Source organism: Pseudochaenichthys georgianus, chromosome 13, assembly GCF_902827115.2.
Source record: "Pseudochaenichthys georgianus chromosome 13, fPseGeo1.2, whole genome shotgun sequence".
In the NCBI taxonomy this organism is placed as follows: Eukaryota; Metazoa; Chordata; class Actinopteri; order Perciformes; family Channichthyidae; genus Pseudochaenichthys; species Pseudochaenichthys georgianus.
This window is the reverse complement of record NC_047515.1, coordinates 34,281,537-34,308,803: the sequence shown is the minus strand read 5'-3', so window position 1 is coordinate 34,308,803 and position 27,267 is coordinate 34,281,537. Positions and strand designations below refer to the sequence as shown.

At 40.7% G+C, this 27,267-nt stretch overlaps 2 protein-coding genes across 3 annotated transcripts; both read left to right on the top strand.

Annotated features, from left to right (window-relative positions):
• On the top strand, nt 1-11,421 carry vwa7 (von Willebrand factor A domain containing 7). The gene is made up of 17 exons (XM_034097460.1): nt 1-282; nt 1,385-1,662; nt 2,060-2,293; nt 2,977-3,073; nt 3,932-4,054; nt 4,203-4,398; nt 4,527-4,696; nt 6,000-6,112; nt 6,224-6,340; nt 6,738-6,953; nt 7,946-8,078; nt 8,234-8,386; nt 8,475-8,567; nt 8,680-8,969; nt 9,697-9,833; nt 10,002-10,161; nt 10,677-11,421. The coding sequence occupies exons 2-17, from the start codon at nt 1,414-1,416 to the stop codon at nt 11,220-11,222; spliced, it is 3,027 nt and encodes a 1,008-aa protein (XP_033953351.1). The 5' UTR covers nt 1-282; nt 1,385-1,413; the 3' UTR covers nt 11,223-11,421.
• A 1,289-nt stretch (nt 11,422-12,710) lies between these two features.
• LOC117457394 (sodium- and chloride-dependent GABA transporter 2-like) lies at nt 12,711-20,966 on the top strand. Of its 2 annotated transcripts, XM_034097461.2 has the most exons (14): nt 12,712-12,956; nt 13,034-13,168; nt 13,747-13,887; nt 15,992-16,079; nt 16,177-16,309; nt 16,390-16,524; nt 16,600-16,703; nt 16,808-16,932; nt 18,556-18,668; nt 18,757-18,894; nt 19,122-19,224; nt 19,407-19,507; nt 19,906-20,076; nt 20,376-20,966. In XM_034097461.2, the coding sequence occupies exons 1-14, from the start codon at nt 12,791-12,793 to the stop codon at nt 20,421-20,423; spliced, it is 1,701 nt and encodes a 566-aa protein (XP_033953352.1). In that variant the 5' UTR covers nt 12,712-12,790; the 3' UTR covers nt 20,424-20,966. The 2 variants fall into 2 exon arrangements, with proteins under 2 accessions (XP_071061310.1, XP_033953352.1); XM_071205209.1 differs by lacking the exon at nt 19,407-19,507 and having other exon boundaries at nt 12,711-12,956; nt 19,928-20,076.
• Nucleotides 20,967-27,267: the final 6,301 nt, after the last annotated feature.

Sequence of the window (27,267 nt, the reverse complement as noted above, 5' to 3'; positions counted from 1 at the left end):
GGCTCTTGTCCCAGTTCAAAAGAGCTTCTCCCATTCGTACCTTGTTTTTTTTTTGGTGTCACTGAGGATCTGGCAAAAGACAAGAGCCCAAGGAAAGACACATTTGAAGACTGGCTTATTTTGCTGCACTGACAAGAATGCTGTGCTAATTCAGTTTCCTCTGCTGACAGGTTGCGGGCAAAGTCTACCCTGTCATATTCACGTGCATGTGTCGAGAGTACACGTCTCAGCTAATGCACCATTATCTCAAAAAGAGAAAAAGGTTTACCATCATGAAGTGAGGTGAGAACATTTTCATTTTAAGCTAAAGTTTGTCATTGCCTGCTAAAATGCAAACCTAAAGTTAAATCAAAATGTATTAGGTGTTGAACTTATCGAACTTTGACAAAGGAAAGTTGATATGAAGTCAAGCTTTTGTTAATACCTAACTTGCTTTAGTTTGTTGATGTGCAAATGTATCAGAAGAGGAGAAGTAACTTAAAGTGAATCACAGTACAGTGATACACATACAAGTAATACATTTGTATATGATGTTCAAACTACACATGTTAATAATCCATGTACTGGTGTCAGATATGTATTACTCCTGCAGAATGAGTGAAAGGAGCATTATTTGTGCTCTCAATTTAAACAGACAACGCCAATCAATTGAAGCTGCTCTGCTGAATGCTGGTTGGCAGAGTAGAGCAGTTGTTTATAGGCTCCTGCTTTGTTTCGCTCTACCCCTTGTTAAAGCACAGACCATGAGAACAAAACCAAAGTATTGTATCTGAATAAAGATGAACAATAGTAGCCTCTGTAAAGACAAGGCTGAGAAAAATGTAAGGGGTGGGGTTTTTTGGCGGGGAGAGGGTGGGTTAAAGAGTTTGGAGATGACAGAATGGATGACTGGCACAAACTGACCAAATTAGAACAAATCACTACTAAACAATAGGCTTTGGGTCAATGCGTATTCCCCCGTTTAGCAAGCGGAAAACACTTTTTCCATGACTACATCCTGACTCATCAAAGAACTAATTCCTTAATGATGGTTTAGGTCAACTAAAAGTGTTTCAATGTTTGAACACACAACATTTTTTACATGCTTTTTTTAACAGCCACATTTTAAAATATTAATTGTTATCCAGTTGGTGGAGACTAGATTTGAGGTAAGAGGAGAGTTATCATGTGACTTTATCAGGCGTGCAATGACACAACTCCAAATGATGCTGTATGGGAAAATGTCTGCTGTTTGCCGGCATATAAAATATGTCATATTTATACGATTTGTAGGATATTGGCTAATTCTAATCTTTTCAAATCCAATTTATAAGCTTGCCTATCTGCCATGAATGACGGAAATTGGGTACAAAACTGTATATTGTATTGCCTATTTTTCATTCAGGTCGGATGTGAACCACTCGTCCCCAGGACATGATGTCACAGGACAGAAGAAGAATTTCGGAAGGGAGTGGAAAGCAGATGCAGTTGTTTATTCTCGCCTACCTTTTCCTCCTGGCCTTACCATGCATGGGCTTCCTCCCCAACTTTTGGTCCAGAGTGTTAACGTTGTCATGGGACTCACACACACACCAGTACATCACTGAGCAGGCTATTCTCAATGTCACCCTGGAGACCCTGAGGAGCACCAAAACATCTCAGGGGAACAATGAAGAGGAACAGGTGAGCTGATCTCAGGGTTTTTATTTTACATTCAGTATAAAACAGTATTAAATAACTACTTTTTCTATTACGCAAAGGGCTTGATAAAGGGACGTTGAATGAATGCTTGATTATTGTTTTCTTCTGTGTTCATATGACATTACAACTTAGCAGAAGCTTTTATCCAAAGTGACTCACATACACTACAATGTCTTAGACATGCCTACAGGAGCAGTTTGGGGTCAAGTGTCTTGCCTAAGGACACTTTGACATATTAACTGAAAGGGCTGGCGATGAACCATCAAACCTCTGATTATTAGACACTAAAGTTGAACCTGTGAACCCGTCCCGCAGCTGACATTGAACACATAACTGCATCTTATTAGAAATGATAAATATCAGCCTGTATTTCTTTTAGACCAGACTGGGCCGTGGCTTCTGGAGAGCTGTGGGAGAGGTGGTGAAGTCCAATGCGGCCATGGACTTCCTGAGCAGCACCAGGTCCGACCCGGTGTACCACTTTGATTCGGAGCAAGTGGACAGCGCCATGGAGATGTTACGGCAGTTCTGGGCTCAGACTCTGCTCTCAGTACGGGCCAAAGAGTACCAAAGTGCTCGTCACAGCTTGGGACAGCTGTTTCACTCGCTGCAGGTACACAGCTGCACTGTAAAGAAACACCAGGAGGATTTGAGGAAGAGAGGAGAGGAAGTTGATAGCATGCTTCTACATTTTAACCTCTTGGCTTATTATTGGACATATTGTTCTAAATGACACCACAACCTTTATGGACAAATTAGAAAGTACCTGCGAAATTCAAAATTGTGCAAAACATCAGCTCAAATTAAGCCAGATGTGCTTTAAAGATTAAGAGTCAACTTCTTTAAAATATTGTTTTAGTGCTAAAAAGTTGTATTTTTATGTAACCATAGCTAAAGACACTACAATAACCATTGAAAGTGATTTAAAACCCTTGTCTTTACAGTCAAAATGTCATAAACAAATAAAGGAAGGGGACATGATCAAGAACATTAGGGATGTTGCTTTTGGGTCGCACTTTCAAGAGATTTTGCTTTGCTTTGATTCTTTGCACTTTAAAAAAAAAAGTAAATGTGGAGTGGTGATGTCGTGGATAACTCTTCCTCAAATAATAAAAAGGTAAAAACTAGGGTTGTAAACTCAAACACCTCATTTACGTTCTTCCAAACCGCTTACATGGCCACTCATTTGTGTTTCGCAATGGCTAAATATTCCCTCCCATGACGATCAAAGCAAAGTGTGCTGAAAAAAAAAACCACTCAAGTAATTCTTTGTATTTCAATCTTCTGCTTTACCAGGATTTCTACAGTCACAGCAACTGGGTTGAGATGGGCCAGCGCTCCATTTACCTTCACCTTCTGCAGCCAGAGGAGCCTGCCGTGCCTGTGGCTGAAGGTAATACTTCATATCTGCCTTGACATGTGCTTTTTACTCTGGAGTTATTCACACATTGTTCATTGCAATATATCTTGATTATCAAAATCAACAAAGGTGATGGCCTTCACTACAGTATTGTGGTATTTATCCTCTGGATTCCTATTAGTCAGTCAGCCTTTGTCACTATTCCTTTTCTGGCAGCACCCACTCAAGTGCAGACACACAGCTCAGTCAGGTTGACTTAGAGCTAAGATAACTAGACGAAAGGTCAGTTTGTCAATGGAAAGTAAGTTAGAACAGGCAGCAATCTGACTGGGTCCACCACCACACCAAAATGTAGACATGCTTGCCCCTTTAAACAATAGAAAATATGATTGTACTATTTTTACACTGTTCAATGTTCAAGACCATGAAAAACAGGTTTGCTGGAACGTGGCTGATGGATAGAGACGGGAAAACACTGAAAGCAACCATTTGAAAAGTGAAGCATGACAAACAGATTATCATTACTTTGCCTGCTCATATTCTCGTGTTCCAGCTCCTCAAATGTGACAATTTGTATCTAGAAAGCAAATCGCCAGATTGAGAGAAAATAAAAATGATCTTTAGTTGCAGCCTACATTTTGAGTTATATCCCTCATATGGTCATCATGACTATATACAGTTGGATGGACACATAACATTTGTTATAATTACGATTTATGTCATGGTATTAAAATAAATTCAGTGATGAATATGTTAAAAATCAATTTCATCCTATGTAATTATTAGGAAGTTACTTTACTTTTAATAATTTTTCAGACTAGTGAGAGCTGGCTGATGCAAACTGTGCCCAAACAATGAACATGACTAACCCTTCATCCTCTCTGTCTACAGAAGACACTCCTACCTGTATGGAGTGCTTCAGCGCCACCTGTCGAGACAACCTCCAGCCAGGACTGACAAACACACAGCTGCTCACCACCGGCTACTTCAGCACTTTCCCTCCAAAACCTTACGGTACATCAGAGAAAAACTTTATTAGTGCAGTCCAAAAAAGCAAAACATGTATAACAACAACAACAACAACAACAACAACAACAACCAAATGCTTTCTTTTACTTTCCTTCTTAACCTCACTCGACAAAGCTTTGACTATTTCTTTCAGGCAAATGCAGTCATGGAGGTATTCTGGACAGTAGCCGCTATATGGGGGCCAAAGGGGGCATCAACAAGGACAGCACCTCCCCTGTCTTCTCCCCTCACCATTATCTCCATATGGAGGCTGCTAATTTGGCTATGGAGGCCACCCTGAGTGTACTGAGAGACCTCGGAGACACTGTGGGCCCTGAAACGTTCCTCAGGTAGGCTTTGAAAACTGTTTATGGGTAGTTCTTGTATTTCCTATAGTGAAAAATAGGAAATAGGTTCCCCTTATTTCGTTAGTATAGTATTCAACTTTGGATTGTTGTCTTACAAACTTCCTTTCCAGGCTCTTCAGTGTGAAGCAAATCCCTGCGTTGGTGTTTGTCATGGACACCACAGGCAGCATGTTTGAGGAGATCACTGCCGCTCGCTTCAGGGCTCACTCCATCATCGAGAGCCGAGCCAGCAACCCTGGGCTGCCTGGCACCTATGTACTGGTGCCTTTCCACGACCCAGGTGAGAGAAAACAGCTTATGTTTAACACTTATAATTCAAAAGCTACTGTGATACTTACACCTGAATAAAGAGGAAATACAAAAATAGGTGGATACTTTTAATGACCTTCTTAGAACCACAAAGGAATGCATCGTAACAGAAATGTAAATCACTGCTTTACCACAATCTATCACCTTGTCACCAAATGAGTTCACCAAGAAAAATTTTTTTATTCTCCACTTCTATATCTACAAGCTTTGTCCACCTCAAAATAAGTCCTCCTTAAAGAGGTCAAATAATACATCACAAAATGTCCAGAAGACCTAAAATGGGAGTTTAGGTTATTTCTTAAAAATGCAACAGCAATCAGGAAAAGCAATGCGTTGCAAAAAAAAAAAAAAAGAATCAAACCTACAGGATGTGGTGAATTGTATTCCGGTCTTGGCTTGATTTCCTCCTCTGTTCAATGGTAATGGTCCTTAAGTTACACTGATTTCCTTGTTCACTTTAAATAGATAATAGCAACTATTAAAAAGAGCTGAATAATGTCCCCCCACTCAATTGGAGGCTGCACGGCTCCTCCATTACTCCTCCATGTCTCCACAAACATTTCCTCTCTCTCCAGCCCAAACTCTTCTCTTCCCTTGTCCCCCAGGCCACGCCCCCTTACACCTGTGATCCTTTAGGGAAGCAGATCATCTGACCAGGGGTATAGCTTTGTGACAAAATGCATGGCAAACAAGTTAAAGAATGGTTCGAATGGATTTGGTGTAACCTTGGAAGAGTTTTAAGTATATAAACATTTCCCACATCTCACCTTCGTGGCAGTTACACAGGATTATATGGAAAGATAGACTACATCTTTACATTTCCTCTAAAGTTATCTTTATATTACATTTTATTTAAAACCCTTCTTTTGAGTTGCCATCATGTTAGGAAATATAAAAGATAATTACATTGTTCATCATTATTCTCGTCGTCACTGAAATATTGTAATGAGTATGGAGTGATTATTGTGGGGATCTATACTATGCTAATTAGGATTATTGCATCATTATGAACATTTCAGCAGGCCATATTGCAATTTGGATTCAATTGAAACTCTTTTTGCAACTCTACTTTGTACTAAGGGAAATGGAAAGTTACTATAGCTATTTATTTACCATATAAACAGCTGTGTCAACAAGACTTAGTGAATGAATGTTTTAACTTTAAATGGGATGGAAGGCCCTCCAAACTTTGGTCTTGCTAAATAAGTTCAATACGATGGAAGGTCTGCTGTTGTTGCTTGCCATCTAACACCTCTATCTCCTGCGCTCTGTAGAGGTTGGACCCGTGTTTGAGACCGATGATCCAAACCAGTTCATCCAGCAGATGGATAACCTGATGGCGCTGGGAGGAGGAGACGAGCCAGAAATGTGTCTCTCTGCCATTCAGGTACATTTAAATGCTGTTTCTTCTGTAACAGTGTTCAGGTGTTTGAACATACAGTATTACAATTGAAATCATGTGTAGCTACTAATTTTCCATTATTGTGTGTGTTTTCAGCTGGCCCTCACTCACAGTCCTCCACTGTCAGAGATCTTTGTATTCACTGATGCCTCCCCTAAAGACGCCCACCTGTTTGATGCTGTGAAGGCTCTGGCACTTGAGAAACAGAGCAAGGTAAGATTTTATATTTTAAAGCATTCTTCTATAAAAACACGTCATTATCTCCGGTGTTGCACAAATGCATTTGGAACTTATGAGAAAATGTTCTGATAAATAAAATGCATTATAATGTTACAGCTCAATGTAATGCTTCTGATGACATTACCAATTAATTAATAATTAATGACAGGGCCACTCATTCATAAAGAAGTTATCTATGTTTGCAGATACTTACTTAAAATAGTTAGTGAGTGTAAAAGGATTATGTAAATTGCATTTTAGGATCTTTTTGTTCCTGTAACAAACTTTATAAGTACACCCTGTTGTACTCATGGTGTACCGAAATGGAGACATTTTATCATGTTATTTCCAGCTCAAACATTGGTCACATTTGAGGCTGATTTTTCCACAGGTGACGTTTCTTCTTACTGAAGACCCCAAATATACAACAGAGAGCAGAGGCAGAAAGAGGAGGAGGAGGAGGAGGAAGAGGGAACCTTTGTCTCCTGACCGTTTCTCTCTTTACTCCGCCCTGTCCTCCCTGTCAGGAGGTCTGACGATATTCACCACCAACTCTGACATCCGCAGGGTCTCGGCCATAGTGGAGGATAACACAGCTACTGACAAGGTGCAGCAGCCAGACCCTGTGCTGGGCATCAACCTGTTGTTAAGGCTGTACAAGGGCGTGGAATCAAATGCACGATGCAGAGACAAACAACGTATCAAAATAAAGTGTTTTAATGTAGACTGGTCATAACACACTGAATACATAAAGCAACAAAATAAACTGTCTAACCTATACGATCAAAAAACTACAAAAACGACTTACTTAATCTAACTCTATGGACGATAATAACTCTATGGACAATGACAAAATGATCTTACGCTGGAAGGCTTGGAACACACAAGACAATCTGGCAACGAGACAGGGGAAGACGATAACTATCAAAATACAAGACTATCAAAATAAAACAGGAACCTATCTGAACACATAACATGAAACCTAAACTAGGGAACAATCTGAGCAGAGCCGTCTACGCACAACAACTGTTTAACCAAATCAAAGAAGGGATAAGTGATTGCCCACATTTATGGATGTTTATCACTTGCCTCAAGTTCTCATCACTGATTGCTTACATATACTGATCGTGACCAGCAATGTTTTCTGTTTTATTTCAAAAATATTGAAGACGTTAGAGGCAAAATAAACTGTCAAACAAACCACAAAGCCACTGAGACAAGCGAAGAGAAAGTCTGAACAAATATTGATCGTTATGGTCTCAGTAACTGAGCTACATCATGAATGCCTGTTTCATTCAGCTGTGAATATCTTCAACCACATTTAGGAAATAGTATGTGAAAAACAAACAGCTTTAAACATGCATTACATCTCTTCACTTTTTTTGCCACTTAGAGGTAGTGGAAACAAGCTGTTCGTTTTCACATTAGCACATTATAAAGTTGCCTATTATTTACATATGCAATAACATTATAATTAATTTTTTTAAGTTATGTGTCGTGTCCTTACATGTGAAGAATGTAAGCTCTCTTACTGGTTTCAAGCCCTTTCTGGAAAACAAATATTACACTCCTGAGCACATTTGTCTTCTTCCTCCCCAGGTGACCCTCCTCCATGTGGAAAGCAACCAGGATTTGATGTCCTCCCATTCCTTCAGAGTTGACAACTCAGTAAAAAACGTCACACTGCACATCACTGGCAGCCTGACAGAGTGCATCCTGACCAGTCCGTCAGGTATCTGTGCAGAAAAGATATTAGTTGTATAAGCTGTTGGTTGAAGCTCAATCCAGCTGTGAAATACACTTTAACTTCCTCATAGAAATCTTAAAATACCACTACTTCTTGATAATAAAATAATCCCAGATGTTCATCTTCCTCTCCAATGTTAGACCAAAGTCAGTCTCTGCTGAGCGGGGACGGCCCCCTGGCAGCTTTAGACCACTTTGAGGGTCTGTACCGCATCAGCCTGCTCTCTCCCACACAGCCAGGCCAGTGGAAGCTCCAAGCCAAGAGCGACGGACACCTCACCTTCAATGTGATAGGTAAAGGAAATGTTGGACACATAAGATATAAACTAACTGCACTTGAACTGATAAAAGACACAAATATTTGCCTCTTGATCTGCACCAGGTGAAAGCAGTGCGGATTTCCTGTATTACTTTGCCACCGTAACCAATGAGACACACCCAGGGTTAGAAAGAGTGGAGGGAAGTCCAGTAGCAGGTGAGAGATTGGGATTTTTGTTTTATACATTTAGAAAATGTATCAATGACAGTCCCACAACGAGGAACGTGCTGACATTTAGCAAAACCACATTGTGATTTTGATTTCCCAGGTGTTCCTGCCTTTCTGGTGCTGGTTGTGATGGGCCTGGCTCCAGATGAGGACGCGTATTTCAGTCATGTGACGCTGCTGGGAGCTGACGGGGAGAGCCTTCAGCAGGTGAAGCTGAACCCCTCCTCCTCTTCCTCCTCCTCATCCTACTCTGTGGAGGAGCTGGTGGGATGGGTGGACTCGGTTCCCAGAGCTCCTTTCTGTGTGCGACTAACAGGCCGAGACAGCAGAGGGAACAAGCTGGAGAGAGTTTCCACAGAGAGGGTTCAGCCCACTCACGTTCAGATACAGGTAATGATAAACATTTACTGTGATGTAGGACACAATTTAAAAACCATTATTAGTAATAACTTCAGCTTTGTGTCACAGTTCATAACTTTTTCATTCAAAACAGCACAAATATCTTTATCCAAATGTTGCCTAGATGTTGGAAGGTGACAAATGTCCATAGTGACGAACCTGTAGAGATATTTTCTTTAAGCTTTGGAGAGCGTTTAGTGCCTTTTTATTTTATGTCCTGTAACTTTACTGTTTTGGTTCAGTCATTTCCAGAACAGGCTACAACAACAAACAAAAAACAAAAAAGTTGTGTTAAACCAAGCACTAAACAGCAGACAGAAAAGTTAGCAAAATGTAAACATTGTGGAGCATTTAGCCGGTAAATAACCAGATTCTTTCCTCAGGAGAAGCGAATATTTATGTAAGCACTCTCCCAGCCATAATACTGTGTCAGTGTTGTGTTTACAGCTTGATCTGACCGAAGTTTACATAACTCAATTATTGTAGCATGAGTAGAGATAGATACAAATGAAACACTGACACCGACCAATTGATTTTCAGTGGAAGTCAGGATATCTCACTATTCAAAATGTAAAATCATGGCTTATCCTTAACCAACTTTTCATTCAACTCTGTGTTGGTGGGTTTTCGGATTCATTACATTTCACATTGATGTACCTTAATTCCACTGGCTCTTGTTCTGATCATATTTCATGGTTATGTGTCTCCATTTCTCCAGGTGTTGTCTGTCCCCCGCCTGGTACCCGGTAACAGCACGATGGTGAACTTTGACATCCTGAACCATGGCCCGGCCCGACTCTTCAGTCTGACTGCTGATGACGACTGTAAATATCTACATAAGAGAGGACCTCACAGGTAGAGCAAAAATAAAAGAAACGTAAATCTCCTCGCCAAGATTGGACTCTTATATTGCCATTTCATTTTGTATTGTTCATCACTGCTATCATATCAAAGAGAATAGCAACAATAAAGTTTCATACATTTTGAGGACTGTTATAGTTAATTAGAATGTCTGTTCCTCAGCTTCCATGTTGCACAACAAGGGTCTTTCCGCGGTCAGGTGGACCTCCACACCCCTGCCACGGCTCAGGCAGGAGCTACCGTCACCCTCACTCTCACCGTGCGCGCTCTGGACTCCCCAGACTCAAATTACGCAGTGGCTTACTTAACTGTGATCCCTCCGGTGAGCATCAACTAAAACATAATATCACATCCTTTGATTGGAGCTTTATAATTGTATCCAGAAGTCTCCTGTATTTTTTTTGTACGTACATAGTATTCAATTATCTTAAACTATGTACATTCGATTGCCTCTGTATTGCTGTTTTATATTAGGATTATTTGCACAATTTAAAATGCAAAAATATAACAAAGATAATAAACGATGTGTAGAGGACAGCAAGGGACAGGACACACACTGGACCATTTGAAGCCTCCTCCTAAAATAAAAAATCAACACAAACTATACAGACAATAATATGACTTAAGGGTTAAAGGTGTTGCAATGGTTTTGCACAATTTAATAATACACACACATAACAGATAACAAATAACAACAGTGCAGGAAGAGGCAACAAATGTATTTAAAGCTTCTCCCTAAAAAATTATTTAAATCAGAATTGTATATTCATGATGTATTGCTACTACTGGATCAAGACATAATAAAAACACAAATCACTTCCTTATTTCTCCCTGCAGGATCCGGACACGTCCCCTCCCTCCTGCTCCGCGGCACGAGTACAGTCCACATGTCCCTCCACCTGCACTGAGTCCAGCTGGAGTGTTTCTCTGGTGGTCTTAGACAGGGGGCGCTCCGGCCTGGCCGCCCTCCAGCTGCAGAAGGGTGAAGGCGTTCTGACTTTATTCCACAGCCCCCCACCCACAGAGGAGAGCCTGGAGGGGACCCAGCAACCGGCATACAAGGATACAACAACCATTGAAGGCCATCATCACCACCACCACCACCACAAAGCCAGATTACAGAGAGGAGACCCCCCTCTGAATGTTACTGATTGGGTACCGGGTTTGTCTCAGCCTCTGTGGGCGAGGTACTCGTCCAGCTGCTGCTCCCCTAAAGCTGAGCTGCTGGTTTGGGACACAGCTGGAAACATGAAGCGATGCCGCCTAACATCTGGCCAGCAGAGACAGCTGAGAGACAAGAGAACAGAGAGCAGCGGAGCCAGAAGGATTACACTCACCAGCGTCTCCGTCCTGGTAGGGGGTCTGCTGGGGTCTACTTTGTGAAGTCCATGGGATTACAGATGTTTTGCAGGTCAAACTAATCTGCGTGTTGATCACTGGAAAAGAGATACAAAAGAACAGAGGTAAAACTGAACAAAACTAATTTAGAATTGAAATAACTGCACTTAAAACAAAAAACTGTCCTTGTTGGTTGGTGATAATGTGATTGCTACTGTAATTTGTGAAGAAGTTGCACTGAATAAAGAACAAATCATTTTATATTTACTGTCACAAACTTGAATTATTTGCGATTACAATACCTGATATCATGCAATATACAATGCTCAATAAGTAAATAATTACTTTTTCAGGAAGGAAATTGTGCAATTCTGATGGAAATAATAAATACAAATAGGTTTAAAGCAACGTTACAAATTGTCTTAAGTAGGCATAATTAAATAGTTTAAAGTGGGACTGTAGGGGTCTGATACACACATCCATATTAATGTGTCTTAACATTAATGTCACTGATTTTTTGTACCTATTTCTTTTGTCTAAATTAATTATTATTCTATACATATCCTCATACATTTATATTCAATGTAATGGTATGTTTTTACCTGCTGCTTCATTTCGGACCGCAAAGATGATATAAGATGCTTAAGTATTTTATTACTTTAACTTGCCGAGGCAACATCATTAATTGAGTCTGATACTTGTGATTTTTTGAGACACAACATTTACAGAAGTCTTGACAAAGGGTTTACATTGCTAACAGTAGCTGCTTATTGTAAGGGAAACTTCTGCAGCAACGGAGAGTCAGGACTCAGAGAGACACGAGGAGAGTTGGAGCTTTGATGTCAAACACTGGTAGTTTATTACAAGTCAAACGGCCGGAGAATTCATATCACAAGTCACAGCAGCAAAAGGTTCTGCACCTTTTGCTGCACGGGTGGGTTGTCATGTCAATTCTGATCCGCCTCACATCTTGGTAGACCTTTTAACTAGTTTACAGAGAGTCAACCCACATATTGGGGGAAGGTATATGTGAACACCTGGAGACACTGAATCACTTATCTGACTCTTTGGCTTTGTGACCGAGAGTTGACCGGTCATAAAACAGGTAATGTCAACAATAGCTGAGACTTCCGCTTCCTTAAGACAGATAACAGACTTAGGGTTCGTCGTAAATGTCAACAGGCAGAAAGGTTAAATATCTTAGGAGTAAGGAAGAATTATTCTTTGACACTTAGGAGTAAGACAGAAATATTCTCTAACACTTATACTAAGGGATGTTGTTCTTACACAGACCTAATGTACAATTCATAAACAAATCAACAGATCTGAAAACCTAGGATCAGAGTTGTGCAACTTACATTTCAATGAGACATTGAGAAGAACATGTTAAACTTGAGGTATCATTTATTAACATTACTTCTCTATGTAAATAGTTGTTTGTTTAGAGATTGAAAATCATTCTCAGCCTTGAGTGAATGTACATTTCTCCTGAGAACTGATTAACCTCTCAGGCAGTTGCTCATTACATGATACAGAATCTGCGGTGAATATAAAGGCAGAGAAGACCTGGACACAAGGGAATGGGACGATTGGGTTCACACTGAGCTTTCACAATGACTTTGGATATGACGAATAAAAGGATTTCAACAAGAAACAAGCAAGTTGAGGAGAGAGGACACTGGGGCAGTAAGGTGGAGTTTCTCCTGGCTGTGGCGGGAAATGTTGTCGGCCTGGGCAACGTGTGGAGGTTTCCCTACCTCTGCTACAAAAATGGAGGAGGTAAGCAAATACGAGGCTAACTACTTGTAACTATAATCTGTAGTACAGGCGAACTGTTGTATACTTTGCACATTTAGGTGCCTTCCTGGTGCCATATCTGGTTTTTGTGGTGACCTGTGGAGTTCCCCTGTTTCTGCTGGAGACCACTATAGGCCAGTACACCCAGGAGGGGGGCATCACCTGCTGGAGGAAGTTGTGCCCACTGGCAGAAGGTATGCTATTTGGGACTTTTGTGTAGATTAAATATTCACTGAAAAAAGTGGAAGAAGTAGCTTGTACTTTTGCTGTTTTATTTTGGTAGTCACACAAAGGAGGGTTCAAACACAACTTAAAAGACCAATTTTCCTCAGAGCTCCGTAGACAAACATTGACCACCTTTCAGTATGTCCTCTGTGAAAAATATTAATATTTAAACGAGAGGTGGGAAATCTTTTAGTTATGTTGCTGAATGTTTATTTCAATGAAAAGAGTTAGGTTTGTGTTGGTCCTAAACTAGCTGTGAGAGTTATGTAACTTAAGTCACCCTTGTTTGGAGCTGAGGACTACCACCTGCACTTTTTGCATTCTAACAGTGTAGTTTAATACAACAAATAAAATATATCTATTTATATACAGTTTAAGATACATTTATTTTAGATTGAGTAAGCAGTTGAAGAAGTAGGCTGTATTTGGTCAGGCTCCCGTTAGGCTGACCGTTCACCGCTTTCGGAAATTATTAAACCGAGGTTGACGGGTTTTTCATATTGTTATTCTATAACAGAATCTATAACTGCAAAATGTGAGCTTGCAGGTATTGGATATGGAGGGCAGGTGATCCTCCTCTACAGCTGCATGACCTACATCCTCATTCTGTCCTGGGCTTTGCTCTACCTGGTGTTCTCCTTCAGCTCACAGCTGCCCTGGGCCAGCTGCGACAACTACTGGAACACAGGTGAAAAGGATTGTGATACTTAGATACAAGATAATCTAATCTAAGATAAACTAGTACTACCATGTCTGCTGTGTACTGATGTTATCTTAGAACATGCCATACTTTTTCACATTATCTCAAGACACTTCCAGTGATTTAGAAGTGCTCTTTTGTGAAGTAGAACTTTTTTTAAAGAAAAATTAAAGGAACCAATGACCACTGACTTTTACCTCCTAATATGCGTTAAGCTTCAGAACAATTAATCCTACATTTCCGATAATGCAACTAGATGGCGTCGTTCATTAGCCCCTTCCTGTCTTGTTTTCCATTTAAAGAGGCCCTATCATGCTTTTTGGGTTTTTCCAATCAGACGGTGAAAAGAGGTGCATGCAGCGTATGAGAAAAATAAATATCTTGTTGAACATTAAAGCTAGTAAACATGTCACAATAAAGGCACAAAATAAAATCCTGATACCAGAAAATCAGCATCGGGCCCCTTTAAACTCCACACCAGAATGGAGGCTCTGGTTAAAAAATGTGTAGACTTCTGTAACCTCATCCTAGAGCCACAGAGACACTTTGAAGTATTAAAATAACATGTTACAGCAGAAAGTTTAATACAGCGTATTTCTGGTATATTCATTTTTAATGTCACCTGATATATAAGAAGTGTGTTGAATTATGTTATCACTAATATATGTGTGTTTTTATATATTCATATGTGTTAAACTTGAATGGACGAGTACATTTTTTCCTCTTAAATATAGAGAGGTTTTTTATATTAATATTCCTATAATGATGTCCCATTTTTAGTAGAAGTAGATTAGCGCAAATGATCTTTCTTCCACTTTTGTGTTATAATCAAAAGGTGGTTTTTTGGCTATTTGTGAGTAGGTGAGGTACAGTACAACCTGTGATTTCTGCCTTGAGTAAAATGATTACCTGTGGATGAGTATTTTTCAGAAAGTCAGTAGAAAAGGACCGGGAGTCTCTTTGCTAATTATCAATGGTCTTTGCAAATTAACATCAGATGTACCCATGTTAAGTGAATTGGTAAGAGGTCAGAGGAACTCCAAGAGAAGGGCTTCCTCAGACCTAATACAGTTAGAAACGATAAAAATGTTGGTGCGTAGCTGCATAGGGGAAAATGTATGTGCGCTTGTGGGTAGACTTAGTTAATTGGATAATTCATATCCTGCAAGACTCCTAGAGAGGCCATGGGATAATGGTCGTTCTGAATTATCAATAGATGTATTCCTGTTAAGTGAGCTGACTTCGAGGTTAGAGGAAGTTCAGAGGAGGCCTGTGCTAAATTGCCACAACATTTTGGAGGAGTTGGCTTAAATATATGTGTGTGCTTAATTACACACACACACACACACACACACACACACGCACACACACACACACACACACACACACACACACACACACACACACACACACACACACACACACACACACACACACACACACACACACACACACACACACACACACACACACACACACACACACACACACACACACACACACACACACACACACACACACACACACACACTGTAAGGAGAAGGAGCGCATCAGACGGAGTCAACAACTGCTAACTCATTGCCTAGGGTCCCGCCCAGAAGTGAAACTGGCCAATAACAAATAGCTAGGGAGGAGCAACCGACACACGTCCTCCCACAGAATGTGTTTAAATACTGTAACATTCTTACAGTCGGGGCTCTCTTCCTGACTGGCTGTCGTGGTACCTTTATCACACGGTGGTAGGAATTGAGCCCGGAGTACTCTGTATTTGGTACTATTGCAGAGTGCTCTGTATTTGGTACTATTGCAGAGTGCTCTGTATTTGGTACTATTGCAGAGTGCTCTGTATTTGGTACTATTGCAGAGTGCTCTGTATTGTGTATTGTTGCTTTTACCATTAAAACAGATTATTGTTTAACCTTTATTCTGGTGCTTTGAGTTCCTTCTTTTATAATTTGACGAGCTCATCAGTCATCAAGGGATGCGCGGAGCAGAGGTGAACCTTCCACCACCGCCATTGGGTGGTGCTCCAACAACTTATACATCTGCCTTGAGAATATAATCATAATTTCCTTTCTTACTATCTTTTCAGATAACTGTGTTGATTTTTCCACACAAAATGAAACCTTTCAATGGAGCAACCGGACCAACACATCCTCTGCTGCCACAGAGTTCTGGGAGTATGTGAACAAGCTAAGCCTCTAGGTTCATTCAAGTGCCAAAGTGTGCCCTAAAAAGTCTCAATAAAACATTGTGTCTATCTTTTTATCCTTCCAGACGACGGGTGCTGGCTATCTCAGGGGGTATTGAGCAGATAGGCAGCATCAGGTGGGAGTTGATGTTGTGCGTAATTATAATGTGGGTCACATGCTACTTCTGTGTCTGGAAAGGGGTCAGGTCTGCAGGAAAGGTATTTATATACAACCTAATAATATAGTAAAAGTATATGCTATATATTTGAATGCCTCAAATGTTGATATTTTTCTCCAGGTGGTTTATTTAACTGCTACCTTCCCCTATGTGATGTTAGTCATTCTTTTGATCCGTGGACTAACTCTTCCTGGGGCTAAACAAGGAATCATTTTCTACCTTTTGCCCGAACCCTCACGACTTGCAGACCCTCAGGTAGGAAATGCATGACATATGGTAACAGTGCAGAGTTCATGGGTACATTTACCCACTGTTACGTTGCTGGAGCAGGTCTGGATGGAGGCTGGGTCTCAGATCTTCTTCTCATACAGCTTGGGGGTTGGCTCCTTAACTGTGCTAGGCAGCTACAACAAATACAACAACAACTGCTATAAGTTAGTATTTGTCAATGTGTGACTGAGCTTGATGCTTTGATATCAACTATTCTGACTGATGAAGAAATTATCAATTTGAATTCATGTGTTTTTGTGTTTTGCAGAGACTGTCTGTGGCTGTGTCTTCTAAACAGTGGAACCAGTGTAGTAGCTGGGTTTGCAGTCTTCTCTGTGCTGGGGTTCATGGCTCATGAGCAAGGCGTTCCCATTGCAGAAGTGGCCGAGTCAGGTATGGCAAGCCAATAGAGATACTAAGAAAATGCAACCTCGTCTTTCTACACCTTCTTTAAGCCTAGGTTGAAGCAACCATTTTGTAACCACATCATTGTCATAGCAGTAGGTGATGCACATCTCCTAAACTCCCAAGAAAGGCTAGCTAGAGCACGACCATGGTGGAAAGTAACTGAGTACATACATACATATTCTATAATCTAAGGACAAATTAAGTATCACAATAATGATCAAGTCTCTGTCCCACTGTTTAAAGCAACTGTGTGTCTATGGTGACATTCCTGGGAAAATCATGAGCACGCACTCTGAGGAGGGAGGTCTAAAAACACACCTGCAGTTAACGCTTATCAACATAGAGCCAATGGATTTAAAGGGTTTATTTGTATTAGTATTTTTGGCAATACAAACCTCAAGTATCAGGCTACTCCAACAAAACGTAAAATAGAGCAATAAGTTTGGCCTCAGATGCCACCAAAATTAGCCCTTAACCACTATTCAAATGTTCATTAGTTGACAGCAGTTCAACCAAAGACGTTTTTCTTCCTAAATGTCCCACATGGGTTATCTAAAAGGAACTGTTTAGGGCTAAAGAGGTCATATATATTTTCACAAAAAAAAGAAAATCAACACACATTCTGCATGGGAATTTAGTTTTAGAATATATTCAAGTCAATATAAAGTATCTAGGGACATTTCACTGCCGAAAGAGTACTTTTACTTTTTTACTTGTCAACTACGATATTGGTAAGAGGAGTTTTCCTGGTAAGGGAGTATTTTTGAATTATTTAATTAGTACTTTTACTAAATTAAAAGTCCTGAACATGCCTTCCACCTCAAGTCCATAATAAATTAAACATTTGCGGACATCTTCAGGGCAACCATAGACATGACATTAACAATCAGCCCAACGCCTGAGTGTTCATGGCACCTTATACACACATTCATTGTCACTCACTGGGGTAAGGGTCAGGCTCTGAATGAGCTCATGTTGCTCTACTCACATGTCCCTTCACTTCCCAGCCCAAATATTTACAGTACAAACAAAAAATCTGACTGCGTCAACATCAGTAGCTTATCGCATTTTGTCCGCTGTAGCTTGAAGTAGTGAATGACATTAGATGGCTGTACTTCCTTTAAACCCCTTCATGATTCCCTGTTATTTTCCCTCCATTTAGAGATCAAGGAAGTTGTTTTTTAATGTGTTACTTAAATCATGACTTTTCCATTGCACTGTGTTTATACAACGTTTTTAATGGCTCTTTTTTTTTTCTTCATTCCTACATTCCGATCTTCCTCCTCGTTAAAAACACATGAATGATCACGACAATAAAGCAGTCACCTTGCCCTTATCATTTTCAGATATTATTTTCCGCACAATCTACATTCAGTCTGTACTGAAACACACATGTAAAGAGATTTACTCTGTTGTACTTCTTCTATACCCCTTCCTGATTTCCAGTAACGTCCCCAGTTCCCTCCAGGACGCTGTTATTCATTGGTTACTCGAATAATGAAAATCCACTTGCCATTGGATGCCCTTTTGCTTTACAAAGTTATAATGCTGAATCGGTTGAGCAACAAAGGCAGATAATAGCCAGTAAAGAGTCTTGTTGTGTTCCAGGTCCCGGCTTGGCGTTCGTTGCGTACCCTCAGGCTGTAGCCATGATGCCTCTGCCCCAACTGTGGTCCATCTGTTTCTTTGTCATGCTCATCCTCCTGGGTCTGGACACACAAGTGAGATGGCCTCTTCATGAACTCTTTGAGGAAGAAAACGTTCACATATTGAGATGTACCTATTCTGTCTCGTGTTTTCTCCCTTCAGTTTGTTGCAATGGAGGTGGTGATGACGTCCATCATAGACATGTTTCCCTCAGTGATGCGCAGGGCAGGCCGGCGGGAACGCTTCCTCCTCCTCTTCTGCCTCACATGCTTCTTCTGTCAGCTCGTCATGATCACTGAGGTCAGGGTTTAGTGTTATATACTGTACATACATTACATATTTACCAATCCACTATGGCAGAATATTGCCGCCAAATACGATTTGTATACCATATTTTCATTTTATTGTCACAAGATGCTTTCAGTTTATGGCCTTTTAATTAATACAATATTTATATTTTAGGTTTCCATGCACCTGATCTTGTCATAATACCTATGTTAAGTAAATATCTTTACTGTTGTTTCCAGGGAGGAATGTATGTGTTCCAGATGTTTGACTACTACGCTTGTAATGGCGCCTGCATCCTCTTCCTGTGTGTTTTTGAAACCCTGGCACTGGCATGGGTATTTGGTAGGTATTCTGTTTCAACTCCAGGTATTTATGCTTGACCTACAGTTGGGAAACTCGAGTGATCAAACGAGATAAAATGTAAAGCAGCAGAGGCAGAAACTACAACCTAAATGACATCAAATAATCCACACACATCTAGCCTGATCCACTAATCATATCCTCTTAAATCTTCTTCTATAAAGGGGCTGATCGGTTGTATGGCATCATAAAGGACATGACAGGCATGCAAGTCAACCCGTTCTTTAAATTCTGCTGGCTCTACCTCACACCGCTGGTCTCACTGGTGGGTCACTTTCAATGTTGTACATATAGTATGAATAATGTATTTTCACACAGCCTTGGTCTATTCTCTAGTACACAGAGGCTGACAAAGTACTCAGATCATTACAGTGTAGAAATACTCTTTTTAAACTACAAGTCGTGCATTCAAAGTGATCCGTCAGTGTTAACAAATAAAGAAGTATAAAGAACAAATAATACATTTACTAAAAAAAAGCACCAGTAGAGTAAATGGAAGTACTCAAGTATAGTAGAAGTACCTCAGAATTGTACTTCAGTCAATATTTACTGTCCAACAGTGCATGTACACCTGAATATGTCCCAGCATGTTATTGGAGCCTTTGTTTTTTTTTTGCTAGATTAAATGTCTAGACACCTTCTGAATCCCTCCTTTTTTCTCAGGGCACTTTCATTTGTTCTCTAGTGAAGTACCAGCCTCTGACCTTTAACCGCTGGTACGTGTACCCTACCTGGGCCTACGTGCTGGGCTGGGTCCTCACCCTCTCCTCCATCCTGCTCGTGCCGGGGTGGGCGCTGTTTAAACTAGCAACGGGGACTGGGAGCCTCAGTCAGGTGGGAAAACTGTATAAATGATAACAATTCAAGAATAATCAAGGCCTATATGTCTTATATTGGATATATTCATTATGGGCTAATTAAAAGCAAAATAACCGATAATCTCATTTATTAAATAGGTTTCAGTTTCAGGATTATTGTGTTTTTCATTATTATGATTCATTTAGAGTAAAGGCCTTTTAGAAGTGTGACGTGTTGAGGTCTATAAATCAAAGTATAATGCCGATTTATATAACAATATAGATAGAATTTTAAAAGTCTCAAAGTATTTCTGACTTTTTCTCCCATTTTCTTAGCGTTTGCATCATTTGTGCCAACCTGATCCTGACTCCACCGTGACCTAGAAGAGAGAAACTGAGTTGCAGCCCAGCAGAGGGGAAGACCTGCAACAGATCACTACTACGTTTATACCAAACACAGGATCAACTGCTCTCTTCTTCAACTGCATTTAAGTGTCCTCAAACTGAGATTGGGTACAGAGCGCCTGGGCTTTAGTCTAAAATCCTTGTTGTTGAAAGTAGCGCTGCAACAAACGACTAATTTGATAATCGATTAATCGACTATTCTGCCTTGCACAATTGCTCAAATGCTCTTATTTAGCCATCAACTTTTAGATGTAGCTTGAGGTTGTTTTAGGCATGTGGAAACTAACAATGAAGACAATAAAGATGAATATTTGATTCAAAAATACATATATTATTAAATTAACTAAACAAATTGTGAACAAAATTAACATTGCTTTTTATTTAAATTAAATACATAATATTTCACATCAAAAGAAACAACAATGTTTTAACAAATCGTATTAAATAATGTGATAACATAATTGTAAACAGAATAGCTGAAACTTTAACAAAATAAATAACTCAGTTACCTCTAATCATTAACCCATGTTTGTATCATTTTGTTATCTCCGGACCGTGTGTTGATGACGTGGAAAAGTTATTCGTGGATGGGGGGCTACAGAGCTGCTAGAAAGACAGTCGAACCCGGTGCATTTCTCCATCTGCATGTGGTGCACTTTTGCTAAATGTTTAGACACATTGCTCGTGTTACCGCCCTTACATCCTAAACTCTTATTGCACTATTGGCAAAGAGCATTGTCCACATCGAGACGGGTAACATTTAACCATACCTTGGAGCGCTTCTCTCCACCATCCCCGCCGTGTGTTGCTGCATGTAGCAGCCGCGTGTGTGTAAACTGCCCCGCCCCCTCGCACATAGATGGGGGAGAGACTTTCTGCCATTTCACATGTATCACACTTCTTTGGTACAATATCTCACATCAATTTCCACAATTCCCTCTTTTGCACTCTTAAAAAAGAGTGCAACTTACACAAGGCACTTGAACCATAACTATTGTCGCTCCTCTCCACTGTGTTCATCTCTCAACATTATATTTAGAGCCCTTTAAACATTTGGAAACAGCCCTTCATAGCAATTTCTTATAGCAGAAGGAGAGGGAGACCAAAACATGTCAAAAAACTGCGTCCTTGTCTGCTGAGTCTCCATACTCGTCCTCTGAGACACAGGCCAACAGTGTCAGGAGGGGGAGAAGCAGCTTTTCCCTCAATGGTGGAACGGATTAGTCTGACACATAATGAGCGGATGCACGGCACACCACAACACCCACAGGTTAGTCTTTGTCCATGGATATAACTCGAATGGTTTCATCAGACCCCTCTGAGGGCAGGATGGGCTGGTTACACGCAGCACATTTAGGCGCCAGGACCCTGTGGTAGTCTTTCAGACAGTAGATTTTATTCTCAGTGTCCACAGTGAAGGGCACTCCATCCAGGCTCTCGTTGCAGATGACGCAGCGGAACAACTGGGGCGGTACGACTTCCCCAGGGCCTGCAGGATCATGTCCATGATCAGATGTCCACATGCGTTGCACTTGTCTGCAGACTGCTGGAACCCAGAGTACAGAAAGTCCTCTTCACAGAAAGCCCTTCCTGCGTCATAGTAGAACGCCTTCCCTCTCAGCCTTCGACTACAGGCGCTGCAGGTGAAGCAGCTGTCATGGTAGAGGCTGCCCATAGCTTGGCAGGCCTGGCTGGCTCCATACACCGTCTTGTTGCACTTAACACACTCCTGTTTCAGCGGAGAGTGGAGTCCCCTGTGCCGTCCTGGCTTGCCGTGTCTTTGTCCCCTCTGATCCGCTGACGGCGGCTTCTGGGCTGCCTGCTAGAGAGATGTCTTCCTTCTCCTCCGGCTTGCTGATGGCGGCTTCCGAGTCGATGCTGAATAGATGTCCTCCCGATCTTCCTTCTCCGGTCCGATGATGATGCCTCCTGGGACGACTGCTGGATGGATGTCCTCGAGGTCCTTCTCCTCCAATCCGCTGATGACAGCATCCGAGTCGACTTCCATGACGAGAGCCAGATCCGTCCTGATGTCGTCTAGGGTCCTCGCAGGTGTTTCCCCCCGCCGCACACTGGCTCCAGTGGTACCAGTTGTCCCCCTTTCCTTGTAGGCGGACGGCATGGGATGTCCGCTGGGTCACTCGGTCGGGGCCGGAGAGCCTGGGGTTGACAGTCCGCCTCCTGCGTCTCGGGTCCCCCTTTTGGCGTCAACAACCTGTGTGGAGAAATCTGATACAAATCCCTCAAGCCTACGCTCCGGGCTCTGGGGCCCTCAGCTGTTTGACCCACCAGTGCGTGGCCACTTGGAGCCTGTTGGTGGGGTGTCTTAAAACAACAGACGTCTGTGCACAGGTTTTCTAAATTAATTGTGCAGCTTCAGAATCTTAATACTTGGACTGTGCCAACTAAATAAGAACCCCAACATCTTTAGGTAAACTAAATAACATATTTCAATAGCTCTGAATTTCTGACAAGCATCTGTGTTTATTTTTAAATGAAATCCCTGAGATCCCATTAAAAATCTAAATATGATTTGTGTGAGAGAGATTTTCTTTTCAGCAATGTAGATGGAAGGAATGGAGGCTGAAGTCCGCTTTATATCAAACACCGCAGTTTATTGAGAGCCACGGCCGGGAGCATTGGCAGGGTTCTCACACGTCTTCATCATGTGATTCCCCAGCCAACACTGAAGATTACACAGAAACACAGCGCAAATCTACACAGATAATCAAGGAGGAGCCTCTATTTCGCGCGTCTTCTGATCGATAATCACAAGAACCTGGATTCAGAGACAAAGACAGTCTGTTAAAGTCCTCTGGCAGTTAGTCACAGTCCCCCAACAGGAAAGCGGAACCTTTAACCCTTTAACCTTTAACCTCTTAAACCCCTGCTCTAAGTTATAGCAGACCTATGTGAAACACAAAATGCTTTTTGGTACAAACACATAAACAAAAATATTTCCTTCACAGATCCACGCTTTTATCAATTCATTGATAACCAATTAACATTAGTCTAAGAATATTTTCAGTCACTACTTGAATCAAATAAAACGTCCTCAGAGTTGGGTGGATTCCTCATTACATTAATCACATCAAAAGCAGAATAAGATTGGAACAGCCAATCACAATGGTTGATACAGACAACCATAATAGAAAAATCATCTTTCTTCAGTGTTTGATTTCTTTTGTCAAAAAGCACAATAATAACACATATGCAATACAAAAATATAATAGTAAAATATATGTTTCAAAAACAAGATCTTTTATCATTTATCCCTCAGTTAATCTCATTCATCAAACACAAATTCAAATTCAGCTTACATCTTTAAAGATTTACTTTAAGGTAATTACTTATTAAAACACAATTAGAATGTAGGATTATAAGAAATCCAATTGAGGTATAAAATCAGAATCAATAGGGATTCAGTTAAAAATTCACAGTTAAGGTATAAATTCACAGTGATGAATCGATCAATCTGTAATCTGTAAAGGTACAGTGTCCTCAATCTTTAGCATTACTTTTCGTTTACTTCAATACACTTATTCAAGAGTAAGGCACTTTACTACATACATTTTATTCAAATACATTTGTTCAAAAATCTGAAAAGGAAAAGTTAGGCATTCTATTTCAACAACCTGAGGAAAGAAAAGTCAAAATATCTATTTGTTTGAAACCGTCAGGCAGGTAATTGTATTTACTGTATCAACAATGAGAGAGACTAGGCCCTCGTACTGTTAAGATTGCTCAGAGTCTGTGGGGAAAAGTTGTACCAATCCTCAGCCTCCTCGCTAATTCTGGATGCTATGTTCAGCTCACTAAACCAGCTTTCGTGAAAGGAATTGGGCTAAACATGGGAGAATGCATAGATTCTGGCATATTTTGGCACAGCAAACAGTTGCTAATATTGTGTTCATGTGCGTAGTCTAACATTAAACTTGCTGCAGAATTAGTTTTAGTTCGTTTAAAAGGAGTGATTTAAGGCCTTTTTGAAAAATCTACATCACCTGCTGAGTATTTAAGTGGAGTGGATAGAACATTTGTTTTTCTATCTAAATGTAGCATGCAGTAGCACCTGGATTGGGAACCTGGTAATCTGGTTTCCTCGTTGTACATTTTACCTGGTAATGATTAAGGATAGTAACATTGTCTGTTATAATATTAGAAATATCTTATTGTTCAATACATTATCAATCTGAAAATATCAATTAATTTATTTTGTTTAGTGTGAAAGTGTAATCTGATCTGACAATTAATTTATTTGTTTAGTGTGAAAGTGTAATCTGATCTGACAATTAATTTATTTGTTTAGTGTGAAAGTGTAATCTGATCTGACAAAATATATTTGTCACCACTATGTAACACATATCTGTTCATCGGAAATATAAAAACAATCATTAATTGTACATCTGTAATCATATGGTCATTCAATTCAAATGTTATCTTTGTACAAGAGCTCGAAGAACATGTCCTCCTGACTCGTTCTCCTCCTCTCTTTATGACACAGAATGTCTGGTGTGTGAAGGCATCCTGATACTGTAGATTAGCACTGAGGTGCTGATTGGCTCAAAACTCTTCTTCCCCAGAGCACCATATTTCAAACCCCCCAATTGCTCTGCTTTTGTGGCTCATTCAGTGAGCACTTTATGATCTCCCAGTGAACCAGAGGCTCATCTGCCTGCATTCCTTCTGCTATCTGCTTGAGAGCAGAGCCTATTCCAAGTGGCACATCCAGATGCCACCCCCGTGATGGGAGAGGTTAGGAAGAAATCTGCCCTTCCAAGAACCATGGAGCCTCTGAAGCCATCGCTCGTCCTGCAGAGTTGTCTGTTTGGCCCCCCCCCCCGAGCAGTAAGATGAAGAAGCATCCCATCCCATCAGAAAGTTGAAGATTAGAATCCTCTCATCTCGAACGACCTCGTGCCTCCTTGCCCGTGGCTGGGGGTGCTCTCTGCAGCCAGAGGGTGTGACCCTCTCTCTCTGACCCTTGACCTTCAGAGCTGTCCTAGTGATTGGGTTAACACTTCATAGAGATGTTTTCCTGGGTGCAGACAACTCAAAGTAATGGATTAGCACATTATCATTCAATTACAAAAATACGATAGGCCCCTCAGAATTATTTGGGAGCCTTCCTGACACATGCACATGCATACATGTAAGGTTTGTGTTAGTCATTTAACATGCAAGAATCATATACTCATCAGTCCAAAGCAGAGAAATGTTATTTTAAGTTAAATGTGAGCTAGTCCCTGTGGGTATAACCCGTTCTCAATTATTCTAAATATTATATTAATTCACCATTTACCGTTTGATAAAAGATTAGTTTATCAGAAGTACATTTCCTCTTCCATAAACATAGGTTTGAGAAATGAATGTTTCAATATGAGATCAATTACTCAAATATAATTGACTCTCCCCTCCCTTTTCTTACATATGTCACATAATGTAATAACAACGTAGGAGTCTATTTAACCATGGTATCGTCTATAAGCTATTAATCGAGAAAACTCAGTATCAGCACGCAACTTGCAAATAACTCTTCTCTCTTTCCTATCCCTCTCTTATCCTCATCTCTCTATTCTCTCCTCCACATCTCTCTCTATTCTCTCTTCCACATCTCTCTCTTATCCTCATCTCTCTATTCTTTCTTCCACATCTCTCTCTATTCTCTCTCTCTATTCTCTCTTTCTATTCTCTCGTCCACAGCTCTCTCTATTGTCTCTTACTTCAGTTAGATATGAAATAAAACATAGAAGTCCATGTAAGCATGGTAGAGGTCATAATCCATCAGTCGAGAAAACTCAGTATCAGCTGTGCGCAACTAACAAAAACAATTGTGAGAACCATATATTATGCAGGAAATGCACACCTTTGTTGAAAAAAAAAAAAAAAAAAAAAAAAAAAAAAGCATCTCTGATTTGGGAGGAACAGCTTCAACCCCCTTAACATCTGAGTCACCACTGAAGGAGCATGAATGATAGTGGGCGTCTGAGGGTGTCTTTACTGAGAAATGTCAAACAAATTCAAAACCTTACATTTGAAAACAGGTTTGCATTCCTCCACTTAAGGTGACGTTATCATTGGAAACAATAAGAACAAACTATTTTGATATAGAATCTATAAATTTAATCGTTAGAGCAGAACAGAATGGTTGTATTTTTAGCCTAAGCTCCGTGCAGCCTCATGGTCTATATAATGTGAATATATGTAGTAGACAGTAACAGGCCCCTGACAACAGGCCTATACTAAAAATGGTAGGGGCTTTTCACAGCTTGCCAACCTGCAGGCATCCTCTGCATAGCAGTATGGATAGCCTTAAAAAACAAACAAACCCACTCTGTGGTAACGAGAATCATATTTCTGACCCCTGTGCCCAAGTGAAGCCGTTTGACTCATCTGACTGACCCAAGGGTTTGGAGCTGGTGTGACAGGGAGGCTTCCAAGTGTTCAGAGCAGACGTCAAGCTTTCAGTTCATGGCTCGGTGGGGGGAGCAAACCCATGTGAGACAGTCTCAATGGCTGTAAAGTTCAGTTTGAGGAGCGTCATTCTCTCTGTGAGCAGGGAATGGTGTCCATTCTCGGACCAGACCATTAATGTCATGTAGCGCAGCCATAGCATCTCTGTGACTGCACTCAGCCGGTCTGTAGTAGGGCAGAGCTGGGTGACTTTTAGTGAAGCCGTCCGAAGCCATAGACAACAAACGGAACACAGGATCATCAATGTCTCTCTTTACCAGTGGCTCAATCATAAAAGAAATTAGTGGGGAAATGTGGAACACTAATCCATCATGTGAAATGTTGAGTTAATTTAAATAATTACTTATGG

Excerpts from the sequence above, each read along its gene's own strand:
- vwa7 (XM_034097460.1), top strand. The coding sequence starts at position 1,414 with ATGATGTCACAGGACAGAAGAAGAATTTCGGAAGGGAGTGGAAAGCAG. Across the intron at positions 4,697-5,999 it reads GGTGCCTTTCCACGACCCAG|AGGTTGGACCCGTGTTTGAG; the intron begins GTGAGAGAAAAC and ends TGCGCTCTGTAG. Across the intron at positions 10,162-10,676 it reads ACTTAACTGTGATCCCTCCG|GATCCGGACACGTCCCCTCC; the intron begins GTGAGCATCAAC and ends TTCTCCCTGCAG.
- LOC117457394 (XM_034097461.2), top strand. The coding sequence starts at position 12,791 with ATGACTTTGGATATGACGAATAAAAGGATTTCAACAAGAAACAAGCAA. Across the intron at positions 13,169-13,746 it reads GTTGTGCCCACTGGCAGAAG|GTATTGGATATGGAGGGCAG; the intron begins GTATGCTATTTG and ends GTGAGCTTGCAG. Across the intron at positions 16,080-16,176 it reads GCTGCCACAGAGTTCTGGGA|ACGACGGGTGCTGGCTATCT; the intron begins GTATGTGAACAA and ends TTATCCTTCCAG.